Source organism: Diorhabda carinulata, chromosome X (assembly GCF_026250575.1).
Source record: "Diorhabda carinulata isolate Delta chromosome X, icDioCari1.1, whole genome shotgun sequence".
Classification (NCBI taxonomy): domain Eukaryota; kingdom Metazoa; phylum Arthropoda; class Insecta; order Coleoptera; family Chrysomelidae; genus Diorhabda; species Diorhabda carinulata.
In genome coordinates, this window is record NC_079472.1 from 11,623,464 (window position 1) to 11,642,257 (window position 18,794).

At 28.5% G+C, this 18,794-nt stretch overlaps 1 protein-coding gene across 4 annotated transcripts in view; it reads right to left on the bottom strand.

The window, feature by feature from the left end:
• The window catches only part of LOC130902512 (proto-oncogene tyrosine-protein kinase ROS), a 42,847-nt gene extending 24,309 nt beyond the window's left edge, over positions 1-18,538 (bottom strand). For 2 of the 4 annotated variants that reach the window (XM_057814712.1, XM_057814710.1), the window contains exons 1-2: positions 18,131-18,538; positions 13,006-13,065 (exon numbers count right to left, since the gene is read on the bottom strand). In XM_057814712.1, the coding sequence (XP_057670695.1) occupies positions 13,006-13,065; positions 18,131-18,247 (177 nt within the window). In that variant the 5' untranslated portion in view covers positions 18,248-18,538. The remainder of the gene's footprint in view (positions 1-13,005; positions 13,066-18,130) is intronic. The other 2 variants (XM_057814713.1, XM_057814711.1) reach the window with 1 other exon arrangement.
• Positions 18,539-18,794: the final 256 nt, after the last annotated feature.

Consider the following 18,794-nt stretch of genomic DNA (forward strand, 5'->3'; position numbering starts at 1 on the left):
TCCTCCGGTTGCTAAAAATTCGTTTTATATACTATCATCACATTCTAGAATCTCCGTTTCCTGGAAATCTCTAATTTTTCGCCAACAAACAAAAAACAACAGAAACAGGTTACAGAAACATGTAAATGGGTCACAAAAAATACAAATTTAAAAGAAAAAACTAAAATCTGGCGCATCCACCAACATTTGCTTCGTTTAACTAATAGAACAGGACCGGCTTTGTAGGCGAGTTTGTAATTCCAAAAAATTTATCGATATTTTGAATATTTTAACAACGAATCTTATGAAAATGCTGAAACCATAATCGTAAGGGTTATTTTAGATTGACTTTAATGTGATTGAATATCATATTTTTATATTCGGGAAAAAATAAAAGTCGAATCTGTCTAATAAAGTGGATATTTAGATACAGAAGAATATTTAGAGACCAAAAACTTGCGATTACGTCGAAGAGCATTTTTTATAATAAAGAAAAAACAATTTTTCGTGTTTTTTTCTATTAATATCGTTTTGGGGAAATTGTTTTTCATCAATAATCCCTCGCTGTCGATTTTTGTCGTTAAATATCAACTGGCAACACTGGAATTATTGATTTAAACGAATAAGAAAAAAAAATTCTCAGGATATCCGTTTTGTTTAGGTTAATTTGCAAATGGTGGTCATACACATCGTAAATATCATTTTAAGAGTGCTCCTTATACAGGGTGTTTCAATATTGTATCGACAACGTTCTACTACAGAGAGATCTCAATAAATTATTCATTTTGATATAGGAATAAGAATTCTTAAGGAGTCTAGTTGCTGAGTTATAGGGTTTTCTAAATTTTAAATCAAAATCAAAAATTTGCCATAAATCAAGAACGCCTTTGATTTTTTTTTTCAAGTTTGGTGCCCAATACGCTCCTTAATAAAGTGAGGTTTTTGTTCTAGTTTTTTGGTTCTAGAAAATCGAAAAATCGTCCGATTTCGATGAATTTTTTTTAAAATCTGTGTTTAATGGCAAAAAAATATAATTTATTTGTATTTTAAACAAAAAATAGACAAAATTTTCAATGAATGATCTTAAAATGACAAAAATAAAGGAAAAAGATTAGGGAGTGAGGCGGGGGGTGGGGTTGTGCTAAAAACTCAGAACAAATGTTCAAATTTGGTCGGCTTTTTAAACACCCACCCCTCTGCGCCCCTCCCAATTCTCTTTTACAGTGAACCTTAGCAGGTTACCATTTTTTTAATGGTGAAAATTTTCAATTTTTCAAAGTTAACTTTAAATATTGTATACTTAATTACAATAAGTGGTTTTAAGAGAAATTGTTTTTATTTTTAATTGTAAAAACATGATAAATTAACATTTTGGTATAATTTTTTTTTCAATTTATTCGTTTTTTTTTATGTAGATTATGAAAAAAAAATATAACAACTTCATTGGATTATTTGGAAAAAAGTTATTAACAATTATACGTGAATAAGTCCATTTTCATAAAGCCCTGAAACCAATATAAGTTATCATTTTTTTTTACATCCATAATTTTTTTCGTAAATCCGCCGCAAAAACGGAAATTTTAAAAAAAAATTCATCGAAATCGAATGATTTTTCGATTTTCTAGAACCAAAAAACTAGAACAAAAACCTCACTTTATTAAGGAGCGTATTGGTCACCAAATTTGAAAAAAAAATCAAAGGCGTTCTTGATTTATGGCAAATTTTTGATTTTGATTTAAAATTTTGCACACCCTATAACTCAGCAACTAGACTCCTTAAGAATTCTTATTCCTATATCAAAATGAATAATTTATTTAGATCTCTCTGTAGTAGATCGTTGTCGATAGAATATAGAAACACCCTATATACTACATAATCATATTTGACGCTCTAATTCGACATTGAGCGTCTATATGAATGTGCAAGTCTCAAAATCGTGCCCAGTTGTCATTTGGAATAAAGCCACGTGTTTTCGTAGACTAACGACCGTTAATCTTATCCAAGTAACATTAAAATCACACAAAAATCGATTTAATGTAGTTATAAATCTATTATTAATTTAAACATGAAGATACGACCCATTATCTCGTTAAATAGAAAGCAAGGACCTTTCTTGTTGTCATTAAAGTTTAAACTAGTTTTCTAGTTATATTTATGTAAATATTCACGATAACGAATGGCTGTTTTTTTGCACAACTATCATCAATGAATTAGACGAAAACAGAATGCATAACGACTTTATTTGATATCGGAATCTCTCAATTAAATTGAATTATTGAATGTTCAATATGCTGATGGTAAATAATTAAAAAAAAAATTGTTATTATTGTTGTTGAGGATGTATTTACTTCGAAGTGGTAATTTGTCGGGGGTCAACAACCTTTTGAATCGGGAGAGCCAAAAATTAAAATTCACAAAATGTCCAAGTTTTCAAAGAGACACGAAATTTTTTGTTGAATAAAGTTTATTGGTAAAAAGGTGATCCCGTCTCTAGGATAGATCATCATCAAGCCTTTCAATCGTTTAGATTATTTATCGCTTCTAGAGTTTCAAAATTCTTTTTTGAAGTGGATTACTCCTTGTTTTCTTCATAGTTTATCGTTTGTTTTCTTTCATTCTTATTTTTCATTCCTTTCGGTTCCGGCATTTTGCCTCCACTTCTCTATATTAAGTACTCTTTTCTTTTGCTCTATTCCGTTTCTCCAAGTCTTCTCCTTGGCCACAATGGGGTCCATTGCGTTATTCTTTTGATCATTTCAGTTACAGTTACAGTTGGTTCTATAGTAGGCTAAGAATTTTTCAATATATCCTCGTATTCCTATCAAAACGCTATCAGACTAATAAAATTATTTTACCGAAAAAGCCTTTTAGCCCATATATCATCAAGTAACGAACACAGCGTTGTTACGTTGTTAAAAACTCTTAACCTAAAAGATGCAATATGTCTGCTATCCAATGCTTGGGCACAGGTCTCTTCTGAAGTCTTGCAGAAGTGCTGGGACAAAATTATGTCCGATAACGATGAAGACGTTGAATATGATGCTGAAGACCTAATTCCTCCAAGTGAATCACGCCTAAATCTGCTTTCTTTCGATGGAGATATGGAAGGTAAAGAAAAATGTTTGGGCAGAACCAAATCCAACAAACGCGGAAGATCTGTTAGCGCTGGAAGAAGCAGATGGAGATGAACCTGAAGTTGGCGAGCATGAGGGCTCGAAATTAGATAATCAAATCAAAACTGCTAAGAACGCTGAAGCAGCTAAAAGTTTTAACCTGTGTTTAAAATGGGCCTTTATGAATAATCAAAGATGCGTAAAGCACGCGAAAATTACTTTAGAAATTAATTACTTTTTTATACATATATTTTTTAGTGTTACTTATTCGTAATTACTGTTTTTTTTTTGCGTTTCATAATAAAGATTTTGATAAAAACAACTACGAATTATTTGTTGATCCGAATCGCCTTGGTTTTTATTAGTTCGAAACATCGAGTTTGCACAATATTACAAAATAAAAATTGATAAAATTTTTGTCGGATTTTTAAGGCCTACGCACTTAGAACAAATTTTGTGTGAAACTCGCGAGTAAAATAACTTTTTTTACTCGTAGGAATTGGTCAAACCGTCTTACTCGTGAAAAAAATTATTACTTTACTCATTTGTTGCATAAATAATTATTTTTGTTTAATATTTGAGTTAAAAATGAAATTTACTAACAACTTTTCGTTGGATTTTGATACCACTGAATTAACTTGCGGTTTGGTAACGTTAACTATGATTATAATACGGGACTATAAATGAGGAAGTAGTAAATTAGGTAACAACTCAATTTTTTACTGTTTAAATGGTGTATGTATTTATGTCGACAGAAGGAAAATGTGATATAGACTATCAAAAACCTTTTATCTGGTATTCAGAAAAGATAATTTGGATTTTGGATAAAACCTACCGAACAACATTCGTTTTGTTGCGTTTTGTAGCCGACAACAAACCGTGGATTAATTGTTTAGCAGGAAATTATTTAATTGACGAGTAAATTGATCACTTAGGTCACGCAAAACATTGTTAAGGATTTTAATACGTGGGCCGAACGAAGATTTTTCAATCCTAAATTCAATTTTCGATATAAATACATAGTTCGTAGGTGTGGGCGGCCGTGCAGCCGTTGTGCACACAGGCTTTCAGATAGACCCGGCGTGCCCCACTCGACATCACCAAAGTCCGCTGTTCTTTGAGAAGCCGCTTTGGCTTGAACCCTTTGATGTCGTTAGGCAGGTTGTGGGGTTTGCTCAGGTGTTTGAACCGCGCCCGTTTCATCCTCCATGCACCAGAGGCACTCCGGATCATCACTGATGCCCATGGTGTGAAGGTGACGTCCTAGATGGTCGTGTCCGGTCACTAGTCTGATTTTGCGCCTATTTAGCTGGAGCAGTTGGTTGGTGAGAGACTAGCGGGGTCCATGATGATGAATATCGATCGGTTTTACGCTTTCAGCACTAAGAAATCGTATAACAGCCCGTACTTCACAATCGGCGGGACTCACGATAGTCGGAGACATCTTAAACACTCAGTAAACAACGTACACAATGATGAATCAGACTGTAATGCGTAGACAAAAGATGTAGGTAACCAAAGCGCATGTGCGGAACGCCGACCTTGGGGTTGCGGCGACGGAATCGCAAAACGGTACTTACTTAAAAAATATGCCTCGTAGTAGCATAGGCAGATGATGTAATAACTATCATAGCGAGTTAATAAAGAAATCAACAAAATAGAAGAAGAAGCAAGCAGAAGAAGCAGAAAAAACAAAATATATGAAAATTATGAAACAGTATCGATCTTCGACTATCTAGGAATAACGTTGGGACGAACAACCAGAGGCAGGATAAAGGAAAGGATACAAAAAGGCAATACGAAAAGGAGCTTTAAGGAAAATTGTTAATTTTCAACGTAGAATTCATAACATATATGCGACAGGTGGTTTTAATTATTATTCATATATGCAATAAAAGTATTTTTATTATAAATCAATTAAAAATTTTTATGGTACAGTCGTTTAACGAAAAAAAAAATATTTATATTTCCCCGTTAATTTTTTTTTGGTATCTGAGATTAAGTTTTTCTTTTTTTCTTTTAGAAAAATAAATTAACTAGCATTTGATAAAATTATACATAAAAATACGTCTTATCACACGGGGAGCTGTTAGGGTCATTGTTAGTTCATCTTAACCTGACCTGTAAACCTGTAAACACCATCACGATCCTTCGAGACGTTAAATTGATTAAGTAGACGCGTGTTCTCTAGAAATGTATATATACAGGGTGATTTTCAATCAAATATTTCGAATTAATAAATAGGGGAACAAATTTGAGTAAAAATTTTGTGCTAATGTGTAATTGGGCGTATTTTGATAACTAAATTATAGTTATAGTCCCTTCATTTATTATGAAAATCAATTTTACCTTCTCGAAAGCAATAAAAATAAGGTTTGTCTGTATATAATGTTGAAAGGAAACACACGAATTTTCCTTTTATGAATAAATTACATACTCTCGGATAGTTAACAAGCAGTAGCAGTGAAAGAATTGGAATAAAAGAAGAAAATTAGATTCTAGCGGATGAAAAACAAAGAAACGATGAGTGTTTCCTCTTCTTTCTAGATAAAATAAACTAATACAACTTAAAATTGAAGAAATTCACTGGTCATCTTCATCTGAGGAACAAGAGAACACCCTAGGGTGAAACTATCTGACATAGAAATAGAGAATTGATGATTTTCACAATAATATTTAAATATTATTTAGATTATCCTGTATTGTTCGTTAGATTAAGAATACATTAAAAATACTTCTCTCGTAAAACGAATGGACTATAACTAAATTGTTTTTTTTTTTAAATTTCGATATTATTTTTAATTGGAAACAAGTTTTTTATTACCCAAAACAAAATTTATGGTGAGAATGGATTTTATTTAAGTTGAATTACCACACAAAGGCAATTGCCTTTAAGGGATATTTAAAAAAATATATGAATGCGTAATAGTAGGCGTACAACATGTACTTGTTAACTTTATTGTTGCCATTTAGTTTACTAGATTGAATTATTAGATATAATGACCTAACAAATGACCTCGATTAACGTCTATTTTTCCGTTTAGAGACTTTTTTATACATAAAAACCGTAATAAATATTAAATATTGGCCTAATTTTCGTTTGAATATTTATTACGACTTCATCTAAACGTCAATAATAGCAGACATATAAGTAAAGACAAACTTTATACATGCCATCTTTTTTTATTGACAGATGTTTGTAACGCGAATACATAAGTCGACATACTTCCTTGTCTGGCGCGAAACTAATACAGTGGCGTACTATGAATAAGTTTAATTATTATATAATAGCGTCGAAATATGTTAACACGAAAATAACAGATTTAAAAACTGTGAACTTTCTAAAAATAAAAGAAATGATGTTTTAGGAAAAATTTTATTGGCACATATTCATATTTTTATTAAAATTTTTAAAATCTTAAACGAAAGTTCAATATACACATTTAGTGCAACGTTGCCGTTTCGTCATTTCTTACTGGTAATATCACGAAATAGATATAACTAATTTAGTATTCAATTGCTATTTTTTTTTCTAATTTCTAATTTTTTTAATCCGTTTCATAGAAATTGCTACTAATTTAATTTTAAAACTACGAAATTATGAAGTATGCAGTTGAAAAATTCGTGGATATCCTTTTTCCTGTTATCGAAATACGCATAGGAGCGAATTTGATACGTGTGCGACCAGGAACCAGATTTTTATTTAGAATTACCTGAGCCAGTGACTGTAAATCCGTTTCCGTTTTATCTCATTTAAATAGGAAATTATTATGCTAAATCAGTGATGCCAATATAATAAAATATCTCTAATATAGTCTTATTTACGTATATCTAAATCAGAAGAAGTACTATAAATAATACGAGGGTCGTTTAGAAAATATTTATATATTTTCTCTTAAAAAATCTTATTGAAAACTTTGAATAAAAACTTGTGGCAGTAATTTGAAATTGTTCAATTGTTGAAAATGAAAATAACCATAATTTTCATCCTAAAGGGTGGTTAAAATGAAAAATTTTCTAAATATTAATTTAAAAATTAATTTTTTTTACAACATTCTGCATAAAAACATTTCCCAAATCATAATGAATTTATTTTCTCATATTCTTGGATAGTTCAATCATTAATTTATAGATTTTATCATACAGGGTGCTTAAAAACAAATATGTCTCCAAATGATTGAAATTTTGGTACAATTATCATTTTTTGGGACATCCTGAATGAAAAATTCCCTAAAATTATTTTTTCCTGTTATTTTTTTCTATAATTCAATCGGTAAATTATACTATTTATTCTACAGAGTGATTAAAAATAGAATTATCTTTGAATGATTCAAATTTTGGTGAATAAATCATTTTTAAGGGACATCCTTCATAAAAAATCCTCCAAATCCCAACAAACTTGTTTTTTTAGACAATAATTCCGTAAATTACAGTTTTTATTCTACAGAGTAGTTGAAAATAAAAATTTCTTTGAATGATTCAAATTTTGCTAAATAAATCAGTTTTCTTGTGACATCCTTTATAAAAAAATCAACAAAATTCGAAAGAACTTGTTTCCCCTCATTGTTTTAGCTAAATTATGGCTTTCATACTACTATGTGATCAAAAATAAAATAAATTATTTTACCCAAATATGGGAAAATTTTATACAGGTCAAACTATATACATGTATTCTTTTACACCCACCCTCGTATCAATATATACTATAAAACAATATAAAAACCCATTATTTTCCTCTGAAACGCCGTACTTCGTAATAAAAATCAACAAACATTTGCAAATTGATCTTTAATTAGCCTTTCTTTTCTAAACTTATTCAATTCGTTAATTGGTTCGAAACGTCAACAATAGTGCGACTGGCAGAATTTAATAAAGTCAATGTATTGGCAAGAATTGACCATTAGTTCAATTTAAAACTTTACAACAATGACATCACCGTTTTTACCGAGATGTATGCAGTATATAAACAAAATTTAATGATATGTGGGTATATACGAAATCATCAATACACTTTAGTTACGATTTTCGGATTTTTCTTAATAATACATACGGCAACATCGCATTGTGGCAATTCCTTATTATTGTTAAAAATATTTATATAAAATGAATATAAAAAACAATTGGAATAAGAAAAAACTTATACAAATAATAATAAATCATTCGTAATAAAAAAAGTTAAATCTGACACGTAACTGCAATAATATACGACAAACGTTCACATCACAATATAACACATAACCAAAGATTCGAAAGGAAATAAATGGAATTAAAACAATCTTTTTGTGAGTTATGTTTTTCGAAAATAGTATTATTGAAAATAAATTCGATATTTTTACATAAATTTCAAATACAAAAAACGGTAATTCTGCAAAAACTGTATAAATGCTATTAAAGATTAATTTTGGTCAGTCAGCTGATTAATGATAGCCATGTTCGTCTAATAAGATAAGCGCTGTTGTCACGTGAACAGTTTATGCACAGGATTCATTGTAGTTGATCGTTTTATTCACTTTTTATACATATGGGAATAATTTTTTTGAAAATTTGAATATTTTCTTGATCAAATCAATCAAATATATTTAATATATGAAGTGTTTTTTTTTAGACAGCCGGTGGTCTAGGATTTGTTTATCGTATTTAACAGTTAACAGAACACCATGCCAGTAGCATTTTTATCTCTTTGGGAATATAAACAATACCGGCCTTCATTCTTCAGTAGGTTCGTAACTGGTGCGTTATATTTATCGAAAATCCTTGGATCGGATTCCATTTTCCCAGGGTTCTGCATATGGTTTACTGTTTAGAAACAGCGAGTGCTGAAGTAAATGTTGACAAAATAATGTAATTAAAAAAAATTCTCCAAAATAAACAATTCGGAAGATGTATTATTAATTATTTTTATTTGAATATGTAGCGAAATGTACTAAAAATACGGTTTTATGAATGATTTTTAAAAATATACGAATATATAGGGTGTTTTGGAAAAATACTGATAGTCAAAAATTGGATCCAATTTATCAAAACTGCCTTTTACCGTGTTAATATAGGTACAAAAATGGTTTTCAAAATCAAATTTTCTCAGCTATATCAGATCAAAAATGGATTTTTCTAAATTTTAGTAATAAAATCCCTTTTTTCAAAGTTAGGTCCAAAAATGGTTTTTCACATTGAATTAGTGCAAAAAATGGTTGTTTTGGGTCAAAAATGGATTTGCAAAAATAAATTCGCTGAAAAATAGTTTTTAAAATTATTTCTTCCAAAAAAATTGTTGATATTGATTAATTTAAGTCTACAAATGGGTTTTCGTAATAAATTGTGTCCAAAAAAGATTTAAACAAATTAATTTTTACCAAAAAAATGGTTGATCTTGATTAATGATCAGAGATCAGAAAATGATTTTTGCAAATTGAGTTCAATGAATGGTTTTTGTAATAATAATAGGTCAAAAATGTTTTTTTCATTTAATTTCTATTAAAAAATGGTTGACCTCGATTAATGTAGGTCAAGAAATGGTTTTTCCAAATTATTTTTTTTTAAAATGTTTTTATGGAGTAGGTTAAGTCAAAAAATGGTTATTCTAATTTTTTTTTCAAAATCTTGTTTAATATGGTTCAAATATGATTCTTTCAATCAATTTTTATTAAAAAAGTGACATTTCCAAATCAAATTTTGTTGAAAAATGGTTTTTCAATCAAAATTTGTCAAAAAATGGTTGTCTCGATTAATGTAGGTCAAGAAATGGTTTTTCCAAATTAATTTTTTTTAAAAAAAAGGTTTTTCTGGAGTAGGTTAAGTCAAAAAATGGTTTTTGTAATTTTTTTTTCAAAATCTTGTTCAATATGGTTCAAATATGATTTTTTCAATCAATTTTTATTAAAAAAATGGCATTTCCAAATCAAATTTTGTTGAAAAATGGTTTTTCAATCAAAATTTGTCAAAAAATGGTTGTCTCGATTAATGTAGGTCAAGAAATGGTTTTTCCAAATTAATTTTTTTTTAAAAAAAGGTTTTTCTAGAGTAGGTTAAGTCAAAAAATGGTTTTTGTAATTTTTTTTTCAAAATCTTGTTCAATATGGTTCAAATATGATTTTTTCAATCAATTTTTATTAAAAAAATGGCATTTCCAAATCAAATTTTGTTGAAAAATGGTTTTTCAATCAAAATTTGTCAAAAAATGGTTGTCTCGATTAATGTAGGTCAAGAAATGGTTTTTCCAAATTAATTTTTTAAAAAAAAAAGGTTTTTCTGGAGTAGGTTAAGTCAAAAAATGGTTTTTGTAATTTTTTTTTCAAAATCTTGTTCAATATGGTTCAAATATGATTTTTTCAATCAATTTTTATTAAAAAAATGGCATTTCCAAATCAAATTTTGTTGAAAAATGGTTTTTCAATCAAAATTTGTCAAAAAATGGTTGTCTCGATTAATGTAGGTCAAGAAATGGTTTTTCCAAATTAATTTTTTTTAAAAAAAAGGTTTTTCTGGAGTAGGTTAAGTCAAAAAATGGTTTTTGTAATTTTTTTTTCAAAATCTTGTTCAATATGGTTCAAATATGATTTTTTCAATCAATTTTTATTAAAAAAATGGCATTTCCAAATCAAATTTTGTTGAAAAATGGTTTTTCAATCAAAATTTGTCAAAAAATGGTTGTCTCGATTAATGTAGGTCAAGAAATGGTTTTTCCAAATTATTTTTTTTTTTAAAATGTTTTTATGGAGTAGGTTAAGTCAAAAAATGGTTATTCTAATTTTTTTTTCAAAATCTTGTTTAATATGGTTCAAATATGATTCTTTCAATCAATTTTTATTAAAAAAGTGACATTTCCAAATCAAATTTTGTTGAAAAATGGTTTTTCAATCAAAATTTGTCAAAAAATGGTTGTCTCGATTAATGTAGGTCAAGAAATGGTTTTTCCAAATTAATTTTTTTTTAAAAAAAGGTTTTTCTAGAGTAGGTTAAGTCAAAAAATGGTTTTTGTAATTTTTTTTTCAAAATCTTGTTCAATATGGTTCAAATATGATTTTTTCAATCAATTTTTATTAAAAAAATGGCATTTCCAAATCAAATTTTGTTGAAAAATGGTTTTTCAATCAAAATTTGTCAAAAAATGGTTGTCTCGATTAATGTAGGTCAAGAAATGGTTTTTCCAAATTATTTTTTTTTTAAAATGTTTTTATGGAGTAGGTTAAGTCAAAAAATGGTTATTCTAATTTTTTTTTCAAAATCTTGTTTAATATGGTTCAAATATGATTCTTTCAATCAATTTTTATTAAAAAAGTGACATTTCCAAATCAAATTTTGTTGAAAAATGGTTTTTCAATCAAAATTTGTCAAAAAATGGTTGTCTCGATTAATGTAGGTCAAGAAATGGTTTTTCCAAATTATTTTTTTTTTTAAAATGTTTTTATGGAGTAGGTTAAGTCAAAAAATGGTTATTCTAATTTTTTTTTCAAAATCTTGTTTAATATGGTTCAAATATGATTTTTTCAATCAATTTTTATTAAAAAAATGGCATTTCCAAATCAAATTTTGTTGAAAAATGGTTTTTCAATCAAAATTTGTCAAAAAATGGTTGTCTCGATTAATGTAGGTCAAGAAATGGTTTTTCCAAATTAATTTTTTTTTAAAAAAAGGTTTTTCTAGAGTAGGTTAAGTCAAAAAATGGTTTTTGTAATTTTTTTTTCAAAATCTTGTTCAATATGGTTCAAATATGATTTTTTCAATCAATTTTTATTAAAAAAATGGCATTTCCAAATCAAATTTTGTTGAAAAATGGTTTTTCAATCAAAATTTGTCAAAAAATGGTTGTCTCGATTAATGTAGGTCAAGAAATGGTTTTTCCAAATTAATTTTTTTTAAAAAAAAGGTTTTTCTGGAGTAGGTTAAGTCAAAAAATGGTTTTTGTAATTTTTTTTTCAAAATCTTGTTCAATATGGTTCAAATATGATTCTTTCAATCAATTTTTATTAAAAAAATGGCATTTCCAAATCAAATTTTGTTGAAAAATGATTTTTCCATATAAAATTTGCCAAAAAAGGTTGATCTCGATTAATGTAGGTCAAGAAATTGTTTTTTCGAATTAATTTTTTTCCAAAAATGGCTTTTTTGGTCAAGTGTGGTCAAAAACGGGTTTTTTCAATTTAATTTTCTAAAAAAAAAAAAAAGATTGATGCTGGTTAATTTAAGTCAACAAATATTTTTTCCAAATTCAATTGTAGCGAAAAATGTTTTTGCAAATTTAATTTCGATTTTTTGATTCATTTTGGTTAACAAATGGTCATTTTAAATAAAACTTTTACGTTAACATGTATAAAAGAAAAAATTTCATGTGTTTCAATTATACACTACAAGATATACGTGAAATATTTCGTAAATATTAGTCGTATTCGATATTTCTCCCAGTACACAACCCAGACAAAGATTAACTGGCAACTAACAATTATCAATGTCTTATTTTTTCACAAATAATTCAAAACGTCGTCTTAAAACCCACACTCTACTTCACAATTTCAAAATTACAGATAAATATTAAACAGAAGCGCCGGTACCTTTTGCTGTTTACAGCAACGTCATTATTAGAAGAAAAATGACAGACATCCCATCATCAAAACCCAAGTGGCCACATGTTCTCTTCGATAACGAGACCAAAAACTCACATTCGTCGTTAATCCAATCAAATAGCATCGTTAATAATACAGAATCGTACTCAATATACAAAAAACTAAAATTACAATTTACATAACTCCAGCTCTGTGTTTATAATCGTTGAACCGGCTCGAATTTATTATTTTATATCGAATGGAAAGGAAATAAAGGGCGAAACGGACAGGAAATGATCTTTCATGGTCGAAGACGACCACCAGGAAATAGTAACAGGTACCTTTTCCATACAGGTCGAAAAAAAAAAGGATCTTACGTGTTCTATACTGCAATTGTGATCACAGGCGTAGCCATAATGGCCTTTATCCGTCCGGTTCTGAAAAATAAGAAAAATAATTGTGAACAATCGTTATTTAATATATACAGGGTGGTTTATTTTTATTCCAATTACATATCGTAGGAATTAGACATGACGTAATTCATGTTAATATATTCAACAAGTGTTTGAACAATGAAAAGCTTTAATTGGTGCATTTTTAATTATAATTTTTTCAATTAATTGCTTCGGTTTCCACATAATTTATCGTAATTTAAAATTATACATTAGTCCACCCCTAGATTGATGATTAGTCAAACCCTTAACATGTTACGGTTTAAAAAATACAGATACGGTTTTAGAAACTAAATTTTGTACACGTAGTTTATGGAGAAATGAGAAAGACAGAAAAAATACGCAAAATTGTATACAGGGGAATACCAAAAGTCGTTTTAGAGCTGCCGGTATGTAGGTTTACAAATATAAACAGGTTATAAGTCTGCTTATGCGTTTCGTCGATTCCAAAGAAGCATATGACTCTTAGTACCTACTTTTCACACCCTAGATCCCAACCAGATTATCTACGAAGACGATTTGCTTCGTTTTGTTATGTTTGAATCTAAAATGTACAATGAAAAAATATCTGAAACTCGTTTGGAGCCGGTCCTGTTCAATGTAATTGAAAAAATTTCATTTCTTTAATATTCAGAAGTGCATGTTTGATTCAAATTTATTCGAAAGTAACTTTTTACGGTTTATCTGTCAAAAAATAACATGTTAAAATTTTTATAATTTAGTGTTTCTCCATCAAAATTTGCCAAAAAATGGCTCTTTATTACTAAGTTCTGTTGAAATTAGTTTTCGCTACCAAATATTGCCAAAAAATGGCTTTTCATTAGCAAGTTCAGTTAAAAAAGGGTTTTCACTACAAAATTCTGTCAAAAAATGGATTTCACGACCAAGTTTTGTCAGAAATGGCTTTCCACTACAAGTCGATCAAAAAATGAAGTTTTTCTATCAAATTATATTAGAAAAATGGCTCTTCATAATTAAAATTTGTCAAAAATGACTTTTCACTACATAGTCTGTCAAAAAAGAATTTCTCAATCGAATTCTTTAAAAAAATTCTTTTTTTACTAACAAATTCTGTCAAAAATTTGCTTTTAATTACCAAGTTATATCAAAAATAATTTTTTATTTTTTAAATCGGTCATAAAATAGTGTTTCCCTTTAAAATTCTGTCGAAAATGACGTTTTTCTATTATATTCTGTCAAAAAGGCATGTACATATAAAATTCTGTCAAAAAATAGATTCATCCTATTGAAATTCTGTCAGAAATAACTTTTTCTTATTAAATTTCATCTAAAAATATCGTATCGTAACACATTCTGTCAAAAATAGCATTTACAAATAAAATTTTATCAAGAATGGTGTTTCCACATCAAATTCTTCGGAAAAGCTTTTACATTTCTAAATTCTGTCTAAAAATAACTTCTCATTACTAAATTCTACCAAAAAATGCCTTTTCTGTAGCAAGTTTTGTCATAAATGGCTTTTCACTACCAAAGTCGGTCAAAAAATGAAGTTTCTCTATCAAATTTTGTCAAAAATGGCTTTTCACTACCAAATTTATCAAAAAATAACATTACTCAATCGATTTCTTCAAAAATCTGCTTTTTTACCACGAAATTCAGTCAAAAAGTGGCTTTTCATTACAAAGTTCTATCCAAAATAGCTTTTCATTTCTTAAATCGGTCATAAAATAGTGTTTCTCATTCAAATTCTGTCAAAACAGACATGTACATATTAAATTTTTGGAAAAAAGGATTCGCCCCTTATCAGATCCTATCAAAAATCACTTTTCCCTATCAGATTCTGTCAGAAAGATGTGTACGTATGAATATCTGTTAAAAAATAGGTTCATCCTATTTTAATTCTACCAAAAAAGACTTTTTGTCATTAAATTTTATCTGAAAATAGCAATATCAAAAGCTACTTCCAAAAATACACAAAATCCTCCATCAAATATTAAAAAAATTTCTGTCACTCCCCTGAACCCGGCTCTGTTCGACTTGACCAATAAACATCATAACCAGTATATATACCAATTCAATTTCTCTAAATCCGGATGCTCTCATTAAAATTTTTATTTTTCTGATATTTACTGGCACGTAGATCTCAATTATTCAATTAAAATCTAAATTATTTTTTCTAGTTACTCAACATTCTATTCGACTTTGTTTCACATACCATATACGTAACTTTTCACCTTATGACATTCTCGATACTTGTTCTGTATATTAAATACTTTGAGCCGAATAAATTAGTTCAAAAACACGAAAATTCAAAGATTATTTTCATTCAGACCACCTTAAAGGGAGTAATAATAAAGAAGACAGACAGGGCCACCTGTTCTAAGTACTTCGCAGTTGAGTGAATACTTAGGGTACGACTTCCTTCAAAGGTATACTACAACGTTATTTTATGTGGCTTTTCTGAAAATCTCGCCGAAATAGAATTATAAATACGAGTTTATATAAAGAAAAACTAATTTGACAAAGATCATTTCGTATAATTAAATCGGCCATCTTGAATATATTGTCAGTCAAATTAAATTTGGAGGAGTAAGTGCAGATTTTTTCCAATAACTCAACCAGAATTCAACATGTAGTTTTATGTACTGTATATCCAATTAATTGATCTTTAACCTTTTTTCATTTGGGGAAAATACATCGTATCACTAAATAACTATTTTCTATAAGTAAGCGAAATTGTTTATCGTCGTCTGCTTGCCACATTCATTCTTCAATCTAACTCTAATTGTATTTAATTAAAGCAAATTAGTTATAATTGGTTTCTTAGTCTCTTGCATATCTTTATTTACAAACATTTCAACCACGTGCTGCATTCAATTCTGCTTAAATTTATTTTATTAGACATTTTTTAAATTATAATTACGTTTTAAGGTATTTTAGGCAACACTCAATACGAAGTTCAATGTCAAATATTATAAAGCATCCTAGACCTTTATAAAAATGAATTTAGTTAAAACATTATATAACGTTTGATTATAACATAAACATTTTAATTTATGAATATTTGGAATAATCTTATACAGAGTGTTTTTCCATATCAGTTGCCGCCATTTAAAAATCTGTCTGGGAAATAGGGAGTACATAATGGTTGGATGGTAGGCAAAAAAACCGTTAGGCGCCAACGGAATGTAATTACATAAACAAATATGTGTTTAAACATAGATAATACGATGAAGGTTCAAAAATTTATCAGAAATATAATAATTATAGCTTTAAGTAGCTAAGGGTCATCAAAAACAAGAGATTAATAATTAATTTTTACAATTTTATGTTTAATATAAAACTGCAAACCACCCAAGTCACGTTGTTTATTAAACTTTTTGTTAATTATTTTTTTTATTCAATTAAATGAAGTGTAATTGATATTTTGAAGTAAATATTGTTTGAATACGATAATATCGAACAAAATCATAAAAAGAACAAAGAAAAAAGTAGGAAAAAACATGATACAATTGTTAACGATTTTTAAGGAAACTATGGAAGGTTCTATGATGTTTTTCGGTGTGAATATCTCGAGAAGAAGCTGTTTTTTATAAATTTCTATTCAAAAAGAGTTTCCATATGATATTTTGTCACAAAATAGCATTTTTCCATCAAAATTTAGCAAAAAATATCTTTCCCCTATGAAATTCTGTCAAAAAATTGCTTTTCCATATAATATTCTACCAAAAAATCATTTTCCTCTATCAAATTATTTGACAGAATGGATTTTCGTTCTGTCAAAGTCTTTGCCCTACCAAATTCTGTCAGAAAAAGTATTTCCATTTAAAATTCTGCCATTAAATTCTAACAACAAATGACATTTTCCTATCGAATTCTGTCAAAAAATATTTTCCCCTGCCAAGTTCTGCCACAAGAAGTGTTTCCATATAAAAATCAGGCAAAAATGATGGTTACCCATCAAATACTTTCAAAAAATAGCTTTTCTTTATCAAAAGCAGTAAAAAATGGCATTTCCTATTAAATTCTAAATAAAAATCGTGTTTTTCTTAATAAATTATGTCAAAATATGACATTTCCCTATCATATTCTGTCAAAAAATAGTTTTTCCATAAAAATTAAAGAAATGACTATTCTACGTCAAATTTTGTCTTTTCTCTACCATATTTTGTTAGTAAACGCGTTTTTATATACAATTCTAACAAAACATGGCGTTTCTCTATCAAATTCTGTCAAAAAATGGCTTTTTCCCATCGAATTCTACCAAAAAATCAGTTATCTATATGAAATTCTGTCAAAAATATCATTTTTCACTACCAAATTCTCTCAAAAAAGTGTTTACATATAAAATTCAGATACAAAATGGCGGTTACCAATCAAATACTGCCAGAAAATGGCTTATCTCTCTCAAGTTTTGTCAAAGATAGCTTTCCTATGAGAAATTCAGTAAAAGAAAACTTTTCCCTACCAAATTCTGCGTTTTCATAAAAAATTACAACATATTCAAAGCATAGAGAGAAATGAGGATACTTATAAGAACTTTTTTTGAAAAAGTTGACAAAAAATAATCAGAATTTTTCTAGGAGAAAAAAAATCTGGCTCTTTTCTTGATCATTACTTTTTTCGTGCAACAGATTAATAAGTCATTTTTCGCAGTCAACCATTTCATGACAAAAATCCGTCAGGTGGTAGCTACGCCACTGACGTTTATCTATCACCATTAATTTATTAATAAAATTCCCATCACTCTGTACAATAACATCTTTCACAAATAGAAATGGGTTCATATTGATAAAATATTTCGGAGCGATATGTTTTTATTAATAAAATGTTAAGGTCACCGATCTGTGATAAACCCAAACGAGTTTAATAATATTTTTACCCTCGAAAATTAGATTCCAAACATATTATTGCGCAATTAGTATTTAAACAGAAAAAAATAACAGCGCCATATATGTTCTAAGTTATATCGACCGAGCTATTTGAGGTTATATTACGTATTATTCAATATTATCGATAATAATAATAATAATAGATTCATATATTATTTTGATAATAATAAGAAAAGTATCAATAATTATTACAATACCTGATCTTGTAGTGGACAATCTTCGATACATCTTGTTTCCACTTCATTTTCATAATGGTCGAAACAACTAGTCCTCACTATCAAACAGCAAATAACTATCACTGCTATGTTTTTCATTTTACTAAAAAAATTATTTCCTCATAATCACACTATAAGGCACAAATAGTTTTTTTTTAATTCGCGTTAAATTATTTACATATTTGTTTCAAATTGTGCGTTGCTACTAAGTTTTAAAAGGGTGAGATCGCGCGCGCGTTTTCTATAATCAGTATGATGTCGTAGTGTTAGAAGGATTGAGTGACTGGTTTTAGGCAGACGCCGCTCTCACGTTATCCAATCAAATGAGCTGTTACTACCGGAGTTACCCCACTCTGCCATTAAATGCTCACCAACGACAAGTGCTTTATTGAACAAGAAAAAAACAATTAACATTGTCAAACAAAGCTTAACCACTTCCGTTGGGCGTTCATGATTGTTTTTTTTTATTGGGGACAGAGTTGCGGACATTTTATTAGATATTGCAAAAAAAACTTCGCCTATTATAAAAAACGATTTATTTAGTTTTTTTTGGATATTATAACTGCTGGGTATTTATACGAGGTGTCTTCAAACTGTTCTTTCGAAAAAAGATTTGATCGTATCAAAATCTCTCAACAAATTGGTT